The 14,583-nt window shown below is 42.0% G+C and overlaps 1 protein-coding gene across 1 annotated transcript in view; it reads left to right on the top strand.

Moving 5' to 3' along the window:
• Positions 1–14,583, top strand: part of TTC29 (tetratricopeptide repeat domain 29) — a 454,195-nt gene that overhangs the window by 195,341 nt on the left and 244,271 nt on the right. The window contains exon 6 of the mRNA XM_073576236.1: positions 8,220–8,432. Coding sequence (XP_073432337.1) covers positions 8,220–8,432 — 213 coding nt within the window. The remainder of the gene's footprint in view (positions 1–8,219; positions 8,433–14,583) is intronic.

Genomic DNA, 14,583 nt, shown 5'->3' with positions numbered 1-14,583 from the left:
AAACCTTCAATTGTGCCAGCTTTTATTCTTAAGTGGGTTAACGCATCTTTTCCTCTTCCTTCTCTTTGCCGGCGTTTCGACTAATCAATGCAATGCTGAATGAGTTCATTTTAGTACACTCAATCATGGCTCTAATGTTTGTAGCTTACGGGCGCAGGCATCAGTAATGTAAGAATGTTATATGGCTTTAGTTTGGGCCATTTCATTAAATATTCATGACATCAAAAAATGTGCATCAAAATAGCGTCTGGAAGAATTACATTTATGTGCCTGCTTTTATGGCAGCTTCCCATTTAAACCCATTTGTGTTAATATCAGTCTTTGCACTTGGAAAATGGTGCAGCTGATGAAGCCATATGCCTGTTTCCTTATCTAAAGCCTGGTCAGAACTTACAACTTGAATATATTAAATAAATTGAATTGATGTTGATATATTTTGTAGCCTAGAAGGTATGTCAATAAAGACAAGATCCACATGATGTACATAGAGATTTCATATGGAATTGTTCTTGTGCTTAGAAACTAAAACAGTAGTGGTTATACCAATAACATGAAGATCAAATATATGTCACTTTATGTACTGTGGTACTTGAAAGTTGGTGAACCCTTCAGAATTTTCCATTGCTCTGCAAAAATTTAACTTAAAACTACATCAGATTTTCACACAAGTCCTAATAATAGATAGAGAAGCGTATCAAGGAATTTCACCCCCAAATGCTATTGTCATGGTTCCACCCCTCAGGGTGTCTGGGATGCAGTTCCTGACAGCTCTGCCATCCAATCCGATACAGGGGTGTGCTGAAACTGTCAGTACTTTGATTGACAGCATGTTAGGGCTAGCAGAACGCACCAAATAATAAAATAATAGTAAGGTGCGTTCGCAGCCCGGGGTCCACCATGCAGAGGTGGTAAACTGCTGCGTAGTAATGGCGGAAGTATAAAGTGGTGTTCAAAAGGTCACACGTGGGTTAACGTCACCCAGTGTGAACAGAAGCGAACTCTGTTAACTCACAGAGCCGCACTACCGCAGAACATAAATGCCGGTGCCTGTTTAGCTCACAGAGCCCGGCCACGGAGTGCACAGAAAGCGGTCACAGAACTCTGCCCCAAGGACACGAGGTCAGAGTCCCTCTAGACCTTCTGAGCGAGCGGCGTCGCACCTGCGGACGCCACTATAGATGCTGACTATGGAGTGTCGAGCATGTGCACCTTGGACACTGATGCCTGTCTCAGACTCTGTCCTACCTACACCTAAGCCTGGGTGCTTAACAGGCTAGGCTGCACAACACATGCGTACCAAGGGTAGGGGTTTCTTAATGAGTCATTCACCAGAGTCATTCATACATGCATACGACACTCACTCCTCATAGTCTGATAATGCAGTCTATACTAGCGCATGGCCGAGCAGCCATGCAAACCTTTTATAGTCTGGGACCTTCCTGACCTTTCTAATGGTCCAATCCGAGCAAGAGAAGGACCTGAGCATGTGTCCTCCGATCTCCAATGAGAGATCATCCCACGGGCATGATCAGTGGACCGAAAGGAGGACTTAGTCCCTGGAGTAGCTCGCTGCTGACCAGCATGCGTTGCTATAGCTGGGCCAGAGGTGGCAGCAGCAACCAAACCCACAGAGCTGGTTTGAGCAGAGCGCCGGGATCGAAGAGTCTGCTGAGCAGGTTCCTCTACGGCCGAAGAGGAATGGGAGACTACAGGATGCAAGGCTTGGGATTCCTGCTGTGCAGTGACAGAAACCCGACGACTAACACAGCTTGGCCATCCAATCTGGTACAGATGAGTGCTGATCTGTCAGTGTGTTTATTGACAAGTCGACTAGCCGTTCTATGACTGGGAGGTGACGGATGTCTCAGGTGTTCACTATCCCGGGTAATTGCCATGCCTACTTGCCAGACGTACATTCATCTTGTGAGGTTTGTGCCTTGAGTATCTGTTGCCTGACCTTGGACTTCGTTCTGACCATCTGCCTTTTTAACCCCTTCAGCTCTGATCTGTTATCCTCCTGGTACTCTGACCTCAGAACGTTACCTGACTACACTTTTGTATCTTCCTTCTGTTTATGACGTACCCTCCTGGCTTCTGACCTTGGACTCCTTGACCACTCTGACTTACGGCGTGGCAGTGAGAAGTGACTAGCATCACAGCTAGTTTCACCACTTAGTGAATTTTGCTTTTGTAAGTCATTTTAGTTTCTAAGGCTAGGTGCCCACTACACTTGTTATATACTATTTCCATAGGGCCATATTGATCAGATAGAAACCATATGGGTGTTTTTTAGGACTGTGTCTAACTGATATGTGCAGATTTGTGTCTGAACACTGTTTATTTTAAAAATTACACTTTCCTATGCAGAGGATCACTGAAAAAAATATATCATGCTTCAGCATCCATCCTAGCTGTGACCACTGTACGGCACATACCTCGTGAGCATATACACCCAACGGTGGGCACAAACACAATGGGTACCTAGTCTAAGACTAAAAGGGTCTTATTTTGATCCTTTGAAACAGCAGTAAAGAATAATTCACAAGCATTGATTTTCCCTTTTTGAGCACAACTGTTCTTTGAGAGCAGGACTGCTACCACAGGATTTTGTGACTGTAGAAGTGATTAAGCTGGCCCTAGTGTTTCTTATGACAATTTATGAATGCCCTCATTCTCTTACTACTTAAAATGGGAAGGTATTTACTGTATGTATTGTGTATATTTTCATTCTATACTAATTAGGTTACATAATTGCATGGCTATCATAACTGCATTGTGTGTCTTTTGCCTATTTGGAATGAAAATATATACAGTTTTGAACGTAAATTTAATGGTCAAGTAATCGGTCTTTACCTACATAGCTACATGGTGGGAATTTTTTTAACGAATATATGTGCTTTATTGTATATCACACACTATTACTGGTTACATGACCAAATGTAGTGGTGTATGAGGTTATATTTTGGTGTTCTGGCTAATGGTCACACCAGTGTTGATCATCATTAGGCCTGCTCCACCACTTTTATATAGATGACCTATCTTTAGGATAGTATGCATACACTATACATCAGTACGTTGTGATTACTGAATACAAGAATTCCACTATAGCAATACATGTAAAAATAGAGGTATTTGTGACAACACTGCATCAATCTGGCCACTGGTGTGGGGGTGAATTATTCTTACTTATGCCAGACATACTGTTCTTTTGTTTAGTAGGTCAAGGGACATGAGCCTTCATGTGACATTGTCCATTGACCCTTGTTGTATGTTAATTTATGGAATGCCTTCTGATTACGTATTGCATCTGCCCCCTGCAATGTATTAGTCTGCACAACTTGGAGGACAAATATACAGTCTAAGTGAACAATCGAACAATGAGGGATTACCTCCCCATACCATCCCCAATCCTGTGAGAGAATGCCTTAAAATGAGAGCAGTGGGATATAAAAGGGACCTTCTCCTGTCACCAGTGTGACTCTACAGGATGTCAGCTCAGGAAACACAGTTCCAGCTAGTGGAATACAGATCTGATACACTGCCCATCACTGATCCCGCAGTCATTTGAAGATCCCAGGTTGGGACAATCAGGTCACCTGGCCACATACCTCGCTGTGCTCAGTCAGCTTCCTAAGCTCGCCGCTATCTCTTCTCTGTGGGTGCCACCAAAAGCAGGGTGCTACTGGTTGGGTTAGTTGTGCCTGGATGCACTGAAATCGTGGAGGTTCTAATCCCCACCGAACCAGTGGAAGGGTGAGACCCTGTCATTTACACTATCTTGTGTACTTGTTGGGAATCTACTATATGTTGTTGACTGTTGGTGATCCAATAAAGTTTTACCAGAGTGCAATACCCTAAATCTGTGTTGTCTGAGTAGTGTTCTGCCCACCGTGTAGGAGTACTGGTGTCCAGTGGTATGAGCCCTGGCCTGTGTGGTCTTTCTAAAGACAGCAGGTCCAACAGATGAGAGCACCCACTGACCCTCGTGTTTCCACAGTACTTAGTTAACATTTTCTCAGCAAATAGCGTAAAAGTCATCCAACCTTGATAATGTGTATGGTCCCTACCTCAAATGACTCACCTCTCCGTGTGCCCAGACAGGCTTCTAATGAAGTCAAGAGGAGATAGGAGCCAGGCTTGGCTCATAATGCTAGGGTTGGATGGCATTTACGATTCTTGATAAAAAAAAAAAACTGTAATCTAAGTGCCTCATGTTGTACACATTTATAGCAATAGTGAAATTCATGTATGAATTGCAGCATGCTGACACAATGTATGTATATGTTTATATATTGGCCAAAACACATTTGGGCACCTGAGCATTGATTTAAAACAAGGTTTACAGGGCCTTTTTTGGTAGTAGGGGGGGGGTGTGGTCCAGTTCCCAGCTGTGCACCCTTATCCACTCTTCAATCCCCAAAAAATGTAATTATTCGCTAATTTTGGTACCAATTTCTTCTCCATTCCATTTAAGGTCTGTTTGGGCACATAGAGAAGTGAGTGATTAGAGTAAGTTACCATTACCAGTTGCAGGATTGTACTGTATAGCATCACTCCATCATCTATGTAGTGGCTGCTGTGGGGTACTGCAGATCAACCACTATTTGAATGAATATAAAGAAATTGAAACAATTCTTTGTGAGGCATGTCTCAGTACTTTTGTCCTTATAGTGTGCATTAGTTTAGTTTTGTTTAATGGGATAATTTCCCTAATCTTAATGTCAAAATGGTAAAAATGATTGACCAATTCATATTAGTAATGCCCCTCTCCGGTACGTGTGGTGACAGTTTTCTCACGTACCGGAGACACTGACACATGACACAAGTAGACCAATTCAAATGAATGGGTCTATGTACATGTTTTTTCACGGACCGTGTATCCGTGTGCAAAACACGCAGACATGTCCATTTTGACCCAGACACTTGGGCCGCAACACGTGCAGCACACGTGCACATGGGGAACAGTGTACACTGTCCTCTGTGAGCACGGACGGCCGCCGGGGAAGTAGCGTTACTGTAAGCGCTTTTCCCCTGCATGTGGTGCTGAACGAGGCTGTCATTTTCCCCTGCTCTGCCGGCAACAGATTTTGAACCAACCCGGCAAAACTAACAAGTGTGGGCTGCTATTCTCAGGCTGGTAAGGGGCCATGAATATGGCCCCCAGCCTAAAAACAGCAGCCTGCAGCTGCCTGAAAAAGGTGCATTCATTAGATGCGCCTATTCTGGAGCTTTGTCGTGTTCTTCCAACTTGCCCTGTAGTGGTGGCAAGTGGGGTAATAAGGGTTTAATGTCACCTTTCTATTGTAAGGTGACATTAAGCCCGGCTTAGTAATGCAGAAGTGTCTATAAGACACCTATCCATTACTAATCCTATATTAAGTAAAGGGTTAAATAAACACACACAGTAAGAATAAAGTCTTTTAATGAAACAATACACCACACATTCTTTCCATCTTTATTACTCTGCTAATCCTATCTCGAATCTCTCTATCTCTTGAAAAAAAAACTAAAAAATAAACCAATATACCATACCTGTCCGGCGTACAGTCATTCCCACGGCGCAATCCATATCTGGGGGTAATCAGTTTACAACCAGAGCGGTGCTAATGCGACCGCTTGGGCTGTAAACTACTGGGGAATGAATGGGAAGCAGCGTGCACAGGCTCAGTGACTAGCGGTGACGTCACTGAGTCTGCGTTCGCTGCCGGCATAAACTCCTGTGACCTCAGCACCGTGGGAAAATGACTGTGCTGAGCTCACAGGAGTTCATGCCGGCAGCGAACACAGACTCAGTGATGTCACAGCTAGTCACTGAGCTTGTGCACGCTGCTTCACATTGATTTGATAGATTTGATTGTTTTGATAGAAACTCTATTTTGCCTTATGTAGATGGAGCACAGCTAAGACTTCTGGGCTGTGTATAACCCCACCCACACCCCTTACTGGGAGCATTCTGCATACTGTGTGAATTATCTGATAAAGATAGGGTAGCACAGATTAGCTTGACTGATCTGCACATGAGCTGTAGTCCTCTGATGATAATCTCCTGATGATAAAACACTGATTGTAATGAAACTATAACACATCCCTATAGTCAGGCTCTCAGCTTTTACGTTATGATGCTCCTAGATTAAATAGGAAAAACCTGCCAAAAAATTCACTTTAAGATGAATTGGGCTGAGTACCAGCTGCAGCCACACCCATATGTGCGGAGATAACTAATAAGCTGGGCAGCGTTATCTCATTCTGCTGATTGGTGGGTATCTCAGAGGTTGGACATGTAAGTACATGGAAACAATTTAATTTGGAATAACTTTTAAAAATAATTATTTTATATACAGTGTATCTACTGTGTATATATATATATATATATATATATATATATATACAGTCATATGTTAAAGTTTGGGCACCCCTATTAATGTTAACCTTTTTTCTTTATAACAATTTTGGTTTTTGCAACAGCTATTTCAGTTTCATTTATCTAATAACTGATGGACTCAGTTATATTTCTGGATTCAAATGAGGTTTATTGTACTAACAGAAAATTTGCAATCTGCATTTAAACAAAATTTGACTGGTGCAAAAGTATGGGCACCCTTATCATTTTCTTGATTTGAACACTCCTAACTACTTTTTACTGACTTCCTGAAGCACTAAATTGGTTTTGTAACCTCTTTGAGCTTTGAACTTCATAGCCAGGTGTATCAAATCATGAGAAAAGGTATTTAAGGTGGCCACTTGCAAGTAGTTCTCCTATTTGATTCTCCTATGAAGAGTGGCATCATGGGCTCCTCAAAACAACTCTCAAATGATTTGAAAACAAAGATTATTCAACATAGCTTTTCAGGGGAAGGATACAAAAAGTTGTCTCAGAGATTTAACCTGTCAGTTTCCACTGTGAGGGACATAGTAAGGAAATGGAAGAACACAGGTACAGTTCTTGTTAAGCCCAGAAGTGGCAGGCCAAGAAAAATATCAGAAAGGCAGAGAAGAAGGTGAGAACAGTCAAGGACAATCCACAGACCACCTCCAAAGACCTGCAGCATTATCTTGCTGCAGATGGTGTCACTGTGCATCGGTCAACAATACAGCGCACTTTGCACAAGGAGAAGCTGTTTGGGAGAGTGATGCGAAAGAAGCCGTTTCTGCAAGCACGCCACAAACAGAGTCGCCTGAGGTATGCAAAAGCACATTTGGACAAGCCAGTTACATTTTGGAAGAAGGTCCTGTGGACTGATGAAACAAAGATTGAGTTGTTTGGTCATACAAAAAGGCATTATGCATGGAGGCTAAAAAACACAGCATTCCAAGAAAAAGACTTGCTACCCACAGTAAAATTTGGTGGAGCTTCCATCATGCTTTGGGGCTGTGTGGCCAATGCCGGCACCGGGAATTTTGTTAAAGTTGAGGGTCGCATGGATTCAACTCAGTATCAGCAGATTCTTGACAATAGGGGATGGATATTTCAGCAAGACAATGATCCAAAACACTGCTCCAAATCTACTCAGGCATTCATGCAGAAAAACAATTACAATGTTCTGGAATGGCCATCCCAGTCCCCAGACCTGAATATCATTGAACATCTGTGGGATGATTTGAAGCGGGCTGTCCATGCTCGGCGACCATCAAACTTAACTGAACTGGAATTGTTTTGCAAACAGGAATGGTCACAAATACCTTCATCCAGGATCCAGGAACTCATTAATAGCTACAGGAAGCGACTAGAGGCTGTTATTTTTGCAAAAGGAGGATCTACGAAATATTAATGTCACTTTTATGTTGAGGTGCTCATACTTTTGCACCGGTCAAATTTTGTTTAAATGCAGATTGCACATTTTCTGTTAGTACAATAAACCTCATTTGAATCCAGAAATATAACTGAGTCCATCAGTTATTAGATATATGAAACTGAAATAGCTGTTGCAAAAACCAAAATTGTTATAAAGAAAAAAGGTTAACATTAATAGGGGTGCCCAAACTTTAACATATGACTGTATATATATTTTAAATATATATTTTCATGAATGTAATATGTATATATATTTTTTCTTTTGAATAAAGAGTTCAACATTTGCTAGCCTCTGTCATTATTAAATATTCTACTATATATGGATTGCAGCATTTTAATATGACTTTTTATGACTATGTAAAGATTACATCCACTACCGCTGTGTAGTCCAGAGTGACGATATTTATACATGCCTTATATATTGTAGGTCAGTTGGAGAAGGCTGCTGAACATTATGAGGCATTCTATCATTTGACAGTAGGCCGGATATGGAAGGATGAGACAGGCCGCACTCACAACTCACTGGCCTGCGAGAACCTCTGGAGAATATATACATTGCTATCAGAGAAAATGCTAGAGAATAAAGAATGGCAACAGGCCATCAAAACTCTAATAAAAGCACTTGATATGGCAAGAGAAGGTAGGTGGAAAATAACGCTTTCACATATATTTTTTAATGTACCGTACTTCTTTTGCCCATGAGTAAACTAAATGCTGTGAAATGTTTGGCTAGGTGATCATTCCCTCACATTTGCAGAGACAAATACCATCAATATATTTAACTTTTCTGGTAAGCAGGCTTTATTGTATAAAATTTGCAATGAAAGTTTTAAGCAAAAATTTCTGAAAAGTGTTTTGTTCACATTTTCAAACAGTGGTGCTGTGCACGGGTATACTGCTCAAAAAATTAAGGGAAGGAAAAGTTTAAGTGGAAAATCTTTTCTAAGATACATTTCTCAAAAACAAAATAACATATCAGCAGTGATTGAAAACTAAAATCACAAATTTGTTTTTTTTCATTTGATAAAGACACCTGTACGGCATTGAAACGCCTTGTGAATAAAAGACTTTATCATCATCATCATCGTTGTTGAAGAATAGATTTACTGCTGCAGCGCAGCCCACCTTACGTGCTTCATCCAGCTGGATCCTACATGCGCACGAAGGCACACACATCTGTCACTGTTGGTCAACGAGTGACTTTTAACCCCTTCCTGATATGCAACGAACATGTACTCCACTGCGGGAGCTGCATTCCCACAAACAGCAGTACATGTACAGCGGCACGATTGAGTGCAAGTGTCAGCAATGCCCATGATCCGTGCTAGCACCAATCGTGGGCATTTAACTCCTCCGATGCCGCTGTCAGTAGTGACAGCGACATAGAGGAGAATGAGTTCCCTGCGTGCTTCCATCAGTACAACGGGATCGCATTGTCCTGATAAGTCTCCATGGCCGAAAGATGTCCGCGGTGTCCTACAGGGAAGCAGGACCTGAGACGCCTCCTTCCCTTCCTGTCAGATGCTGCTCTGATGCCCTGGCATACTGGAATGATGTAAAATATATATATATTAAAAAGTGTAAAAATATTTTTTAAAAATCCCCAAATAAAGAAAAAAAGAAACAAATATTTTTCCACTAAATATATTTATATAAATAAAAAATAAGCAATAAAAAAGTACACATATTTGGTATTGCCGCGTATGGAAACGACCCACTCTACAAAACTGTCCCACTAGTTAACCCCTTCAGTGAACACCGTAAAAAAAATAATGAAAGGAGGCAAAAAACAATGCTTTATCATCATACCGCCGGACAAAAAGTGCAATAAAATGCGATCAAAAAGAAAATGTCAATAAAAAATAGTACCACTGAAAATGTCATCTTGTCCCGCTAAAAACAAGCCATCATAAAGTTCGATCAGCAGAAAAATAAAAAAGTTATAGCTCTCTGAATAAAGCTGTGCAAAACTAATTATTTTTTCTATAGCATAGTTTTTGTCGTGTAAAAGCGCCAAAACATAAAAAAGACATAAATTGTGTATTGCTGTAATCGTATAAAGCTGGCTTACCAATTTTACCACAAGCGGAGCAGTATAAAAAGAAACAAAAATCTATTCCTGATTTTCTGGTTTATGTTCATTCTGTCTCCCGAAAATCGGAATAGAAAGCGATCAAAAAATGTCATGTGCCCAAAATAGTACCAATAAAAACATCAGCTCGTCCCGCAAAAAAACAAGCCCTCACGTGACTCTGTTGGACGAAATATGGAAATAGAGCTCTCAAATATGGTGATGCAAAAACTAGTTCGCAAGAAAAATGTCTTTTAGTGTGTGACAGCAGCCAAACACAAAAACCCAATATAAATCTGGTATCGCTGTAATCGCACTGACCCGAAGAATAAAGTCACCTAATCACTTATACCACACGAGGAAAAGAGTAAAAAAAATTAATAAAATGAATTCTTCACATGCTGTTGATTTTTTCATTCTCCCTCGCAAAGATCACAGTAAGGCTCGGCGCACATTTATCCTACACTCTACGCTGAGCGCTTACACTGGGGGTTTCCGTGTAAATCTCTGAAATGTTAACTGAAATATGGGGCTTCCATGCTAATGATAGCACAAAGGCTCTGTAAAAGCGAAATGGCTCCTTGCCCCCCAAAAGAAATTGAGCACATTCTCCACTCCCAAATCCAAATGCCCCCCTCCCTTTTAAGCTCCAGTGTGCCTAAATCACATTTAGCGCCTACATGTTTGACATTTCTGTAGTGATGAGAGCCCACCTAATTTACAGGTGCGTGTCTATAGAAGCATGAGCTGGGCATAATTTACTGGTCACTACAACGGCAGTTTGCAATTTTCACTCAGCAACATCCACTGCTGCTTGTTTCTAGAAAACGCCCATGGAGTCAAAGTTGTCTCTACATCTGTAGATAAATTCCAAAAGGGTATAATTTCCAAACTGGGGTCACTTGAGGGGGGATTCTGCTTTTCTAGCACTTAGGGGCTCTTTTTATGGAATCCGCAAACTGTTCTAGGAAAATCTGCGTTCCAGGAGGCAAATAGCACTCCGACAATCCCGAGTCTCTCCGTATGGCTAAGTAGTACTGTTATGCCACATATGGGGTATTTCTACATTCAGTTGAAATTGTAGAACAAATTTTGGTGCCATTTTTGCCCATTTCCCAGTATGAAAATGTAAATTTGGGGCTAATATACAATCTTGGTGTTAAAAATATAAATGATTTTATCTTCACTGCTCAATAGTATTAAAGTCTGTGACACACCTGTGGTGTCAATGTAATCACTACACCCCTAGATGAATTCATTGAGAGGTTTAGTTTGCAAAATGAGGTCGCTTATGGGGAATTCTGCAGTGTTGGTTCCTCAGGGGCTCTATCAATGTAACATGGCACCCTCATACAAGTGCAGCAAAATCTGCACTGTAATATGGCGATTCTTCCCTTCTGAGCTTGGTACTGTGCCTCAAAAGTAGTTTTCAATGACATATTGGGTATCAGTGAACTCAGGAGAAATTGCACAACTAATTTTGGGGTCCATTTTCTCCTTTTACCCTTGTGAAAATACAGAATTTGGAGCTAAAAAAGATTTTTGCAGGGAATATGAGATTTTTTTTTTATTTTCACGGCTTAACGTTATAAACTTGTGTGAAGCACCTGGCGCTTTAAGGTGTTCAATAAACATCTAGATAAGTTCCCAATGGAGTCTAGTTTCCAAAATGGTGTCACTTGTGGGGGGTTTTGACTGTTTAAGCACATCAGGGGATCTTCAAATGCGACATGGCAACTGCTAATTATTCCAGCAAATTTTACATTCAAAAAGTCAAATGGCACTCCTTCCCTTCCAAACCCTGCTGTGCACCCAAGCAGTTGTTTTCCTCCACATATATGGTATCTGTGCACTCAGGAGAAATTGCACAACAAATTATTTCTCATGTTACAATTAAGAAAATGCAAAATTTGAAGCTAAAAAAGATTTATCGGAGAAAATTGTGATTTTTTTTATTTTCACAGCTGTATGTTATACACTTCTGTGAAGCGCTTGTGAGTTCCAAGTGCTTTATACACATCTTGATAAGTTCCCTAAGGTGCCTAGTTTCCAAAATGGTGTCACCTGTTGGGGTTTTTCACTGTTTAGTCACATCAGGGGATCTCCAAACATGACATGGTGTCTGCTAATTATGCCAGCAAATTTTACATTCAAAAAGTGAAATGGCGCTCCTTCCCTTCCGAGCCCTACAGTAGATTTCCTCCACATATGGGGTATTGTCATGCTCAAGAGGATGCCGGCGGGACGTGGGACCACCGGGAGGGGACGGAGGGCCACGGAGAGGTACCGGGGGGGGATCGGGGACCCTATTTCTCTCTCATCTGATGTGCGATCACATCAGAGGAGAGAGAAATTAAATGTAAAATCGCGGCTTTTTTTTTTTTTGCGGTCGCCGTTATAGGGTTAATAACGGCGATCGCAAAAGCGGGGGTCGGTAAAAACCGACCGATTCATGTTCTCTGGGGTCTCGGCTACCCCTGGCAGCCGAGACCCCGGAGAAAATCCGACACTGGGGGGCGCTATTCACTTAAATCACAGCGCCGTGAATTAACGGTGCTGTGGTTTTAGTACCCTTAATTACCGCCGTTAAAAGGCGTATCGGCGGTCGTTAAGGGGTTAAAAATCATGGTTATTCCACAAAATATTGATTTCTGAACTCTTCCTGAGTTAAAACATTGTTGTTTCTAAATGATTATGAACTTGTTTTCTTAGCATATTTGAGGTCTACAAGCAATGCATTTTTTGTTATTTTGACCATTTTTCATTTTCTGAGAATAAATACAAAATTTAGTGCTTGGAAATTCGAAGACATTTTGTCAGTAGTTTATAGAATAAAAGAGCAATTTACATTTCACTCAAAAATATACGTATAAAGAGAAAAATCAGACAAACTGAAAATTTTGCAGTGGTTAATTTTTGCCAGAGCTGTATGAACTGACAATCAAGCAAGTGGCCATGACCCACAGGCAGGAAGTCGAAAGGCAGGAAAGCGATGCACTGTTGCCGAAGATGAGAAACCCATTCGTAGTAGGAAGCTATATCCACCTATTTACAGTTGTGCTCAAAAGTTTACATACCCCAGCAGAATTTTTGCTTTCTTGGCCTTTTTTTTTTCAGAAAATATGAATGATAGCACCAATACTTTTTCTACACTCATGGTTAGTGGTTGGGTGAAGCCATTTATTGTCAAACTACTGTGTTTTCTCTTTTTAAATCATAATAACAATTCAAAACATCCAAATGACCCTGATCAAAAGTTTACATACCCTGGTGATTTTGGCCTGATAACATGCACAGAAGTTGACACAAATGGGTTTGAATGGCTACTAAAGGTAACATCCTTACATGTTTGCTTGCAATCAGTGTGTGTGCATAAAAGCTGAGTGAGTGTCTGGGATCCAGACAGACTCTTGCATCTTTCATCCAATCACTGATGATTCTGGATTATGAGGATTGGGGAAAACAAAAGAATTGTCAACAGATCTACGGGAAAAGGTAGTTGAACTGTATAAAACAGGAAAGATATATGGGTCGCCCTCACACCCAGGGCAGTGGGGTACTCGGCACCGGGCCGGTGTCAGGGGGATGTGTCAAAGCAGCGGTGACCCGATCTGTGGCCCTGGGCGCCCAATATCAATGGCGGTGATGTTATTGGTGTTAAAGTTTATTTGAATAGTTCGTGACGCCACCCGTGGTATTTGGCAAGTAAGATGTTGAGCCAACGCTGCATGCAGATCCACTGGGACTGATGGCTTGGTGCAGCAAAGATGGTGTAGCTCCCCACAGGTGGAGCTGTAGTCCCAGGGGAGATGAATGAGGAGAGGTGCAGAATGGTATAGATGCTGGTACCCAGATGTAGCGGTGCTGAAGGTGTTAGCGGCAAATGAATGGAGGACACCAGGGCTTGCAGTTTCAAAGCTTTACTCAAAGTTCGTGGTACCCACTGTTGCTTGCTTCCGTGCCGTGTCCTCCGGGGTAGAGACTCAATCAACCTCCCGGGCAAGTCAGGGTTCTCCTCTCCAACATGTGCCTTTCCTCAACGACTCCTCTATTGCGCCTTTTAGTGTGAAGAACTCCAGTACCGTAGTTCTCTGGAATTCCTCCTGTCAGATGTTCCTAGAACCTCACTTGTATGACAGACAGCTGTACCCTCTATCGGGGACTCCTCTCAGAGTCCTGGCTCGCGAATCGGTTGCTGTTGTGTCCCAAGTCTTGGATGGGAGTAGTGCATTTACAGCCAACTACTCCACCGGTGTCTGCTGCAGAACCATAAGTATTCATACAACCTGGGGGACCGGGCCCTGGCCTTGTGCTGAGAACCTATAGGCAGGGTTCCTCTTCCCACCCACAACTCCTCTCTGTTCTCCTACTCCTTCGTTCCGCGCTGTTCCTTCTCTCTCTTATGGAAGCTTAGGTTGCAGGTCTACATATTTCTCCTTCTCTTCTCTTTCCCGTGCCAGCTGACTCAGATCACTGAGGCAGCTGCAGCACTCTTTCTAAACTGAACCCCAACTGAACTCATAACTAACTTCAGAACTGAACTCCTTCTCGCCTGACCTCCTGTCAGACTGACCTTCTGTCAGACTGACCTACAATTCTAAACTTTCCCCCTCTTTTATACTAACTCCACCCACCTCCCAGCACATCTCGTGTTACGAAGCAGGGTTCCACGAAGAGTGCTCTGCTACCCCCAGCCTGAAGCTGCTAGGCGGACCTACTG

The sequence above is a fragment of the Dendrobates tinctorius genome, unplaced genomic scaffold (genome assembly GCF_039654945.1).
Source record: "Dendrobates tinctorius isolate UK_male_01 unplaced genomic scaffold, ASM3965494v1 ptg000008l, whole genome shotgun sequence".
NCBI lineage: Eukaryota > Metazoa > Chordata > Amphibia > Anura > Dendrobatidae > Dendrobates > Dendrobates tinctorius.
The sequence above is the reverse complement of the archived record's forward strand: the minus strand, read 5'-3'. Positions and strand labels throughout refer to the sequence as shown.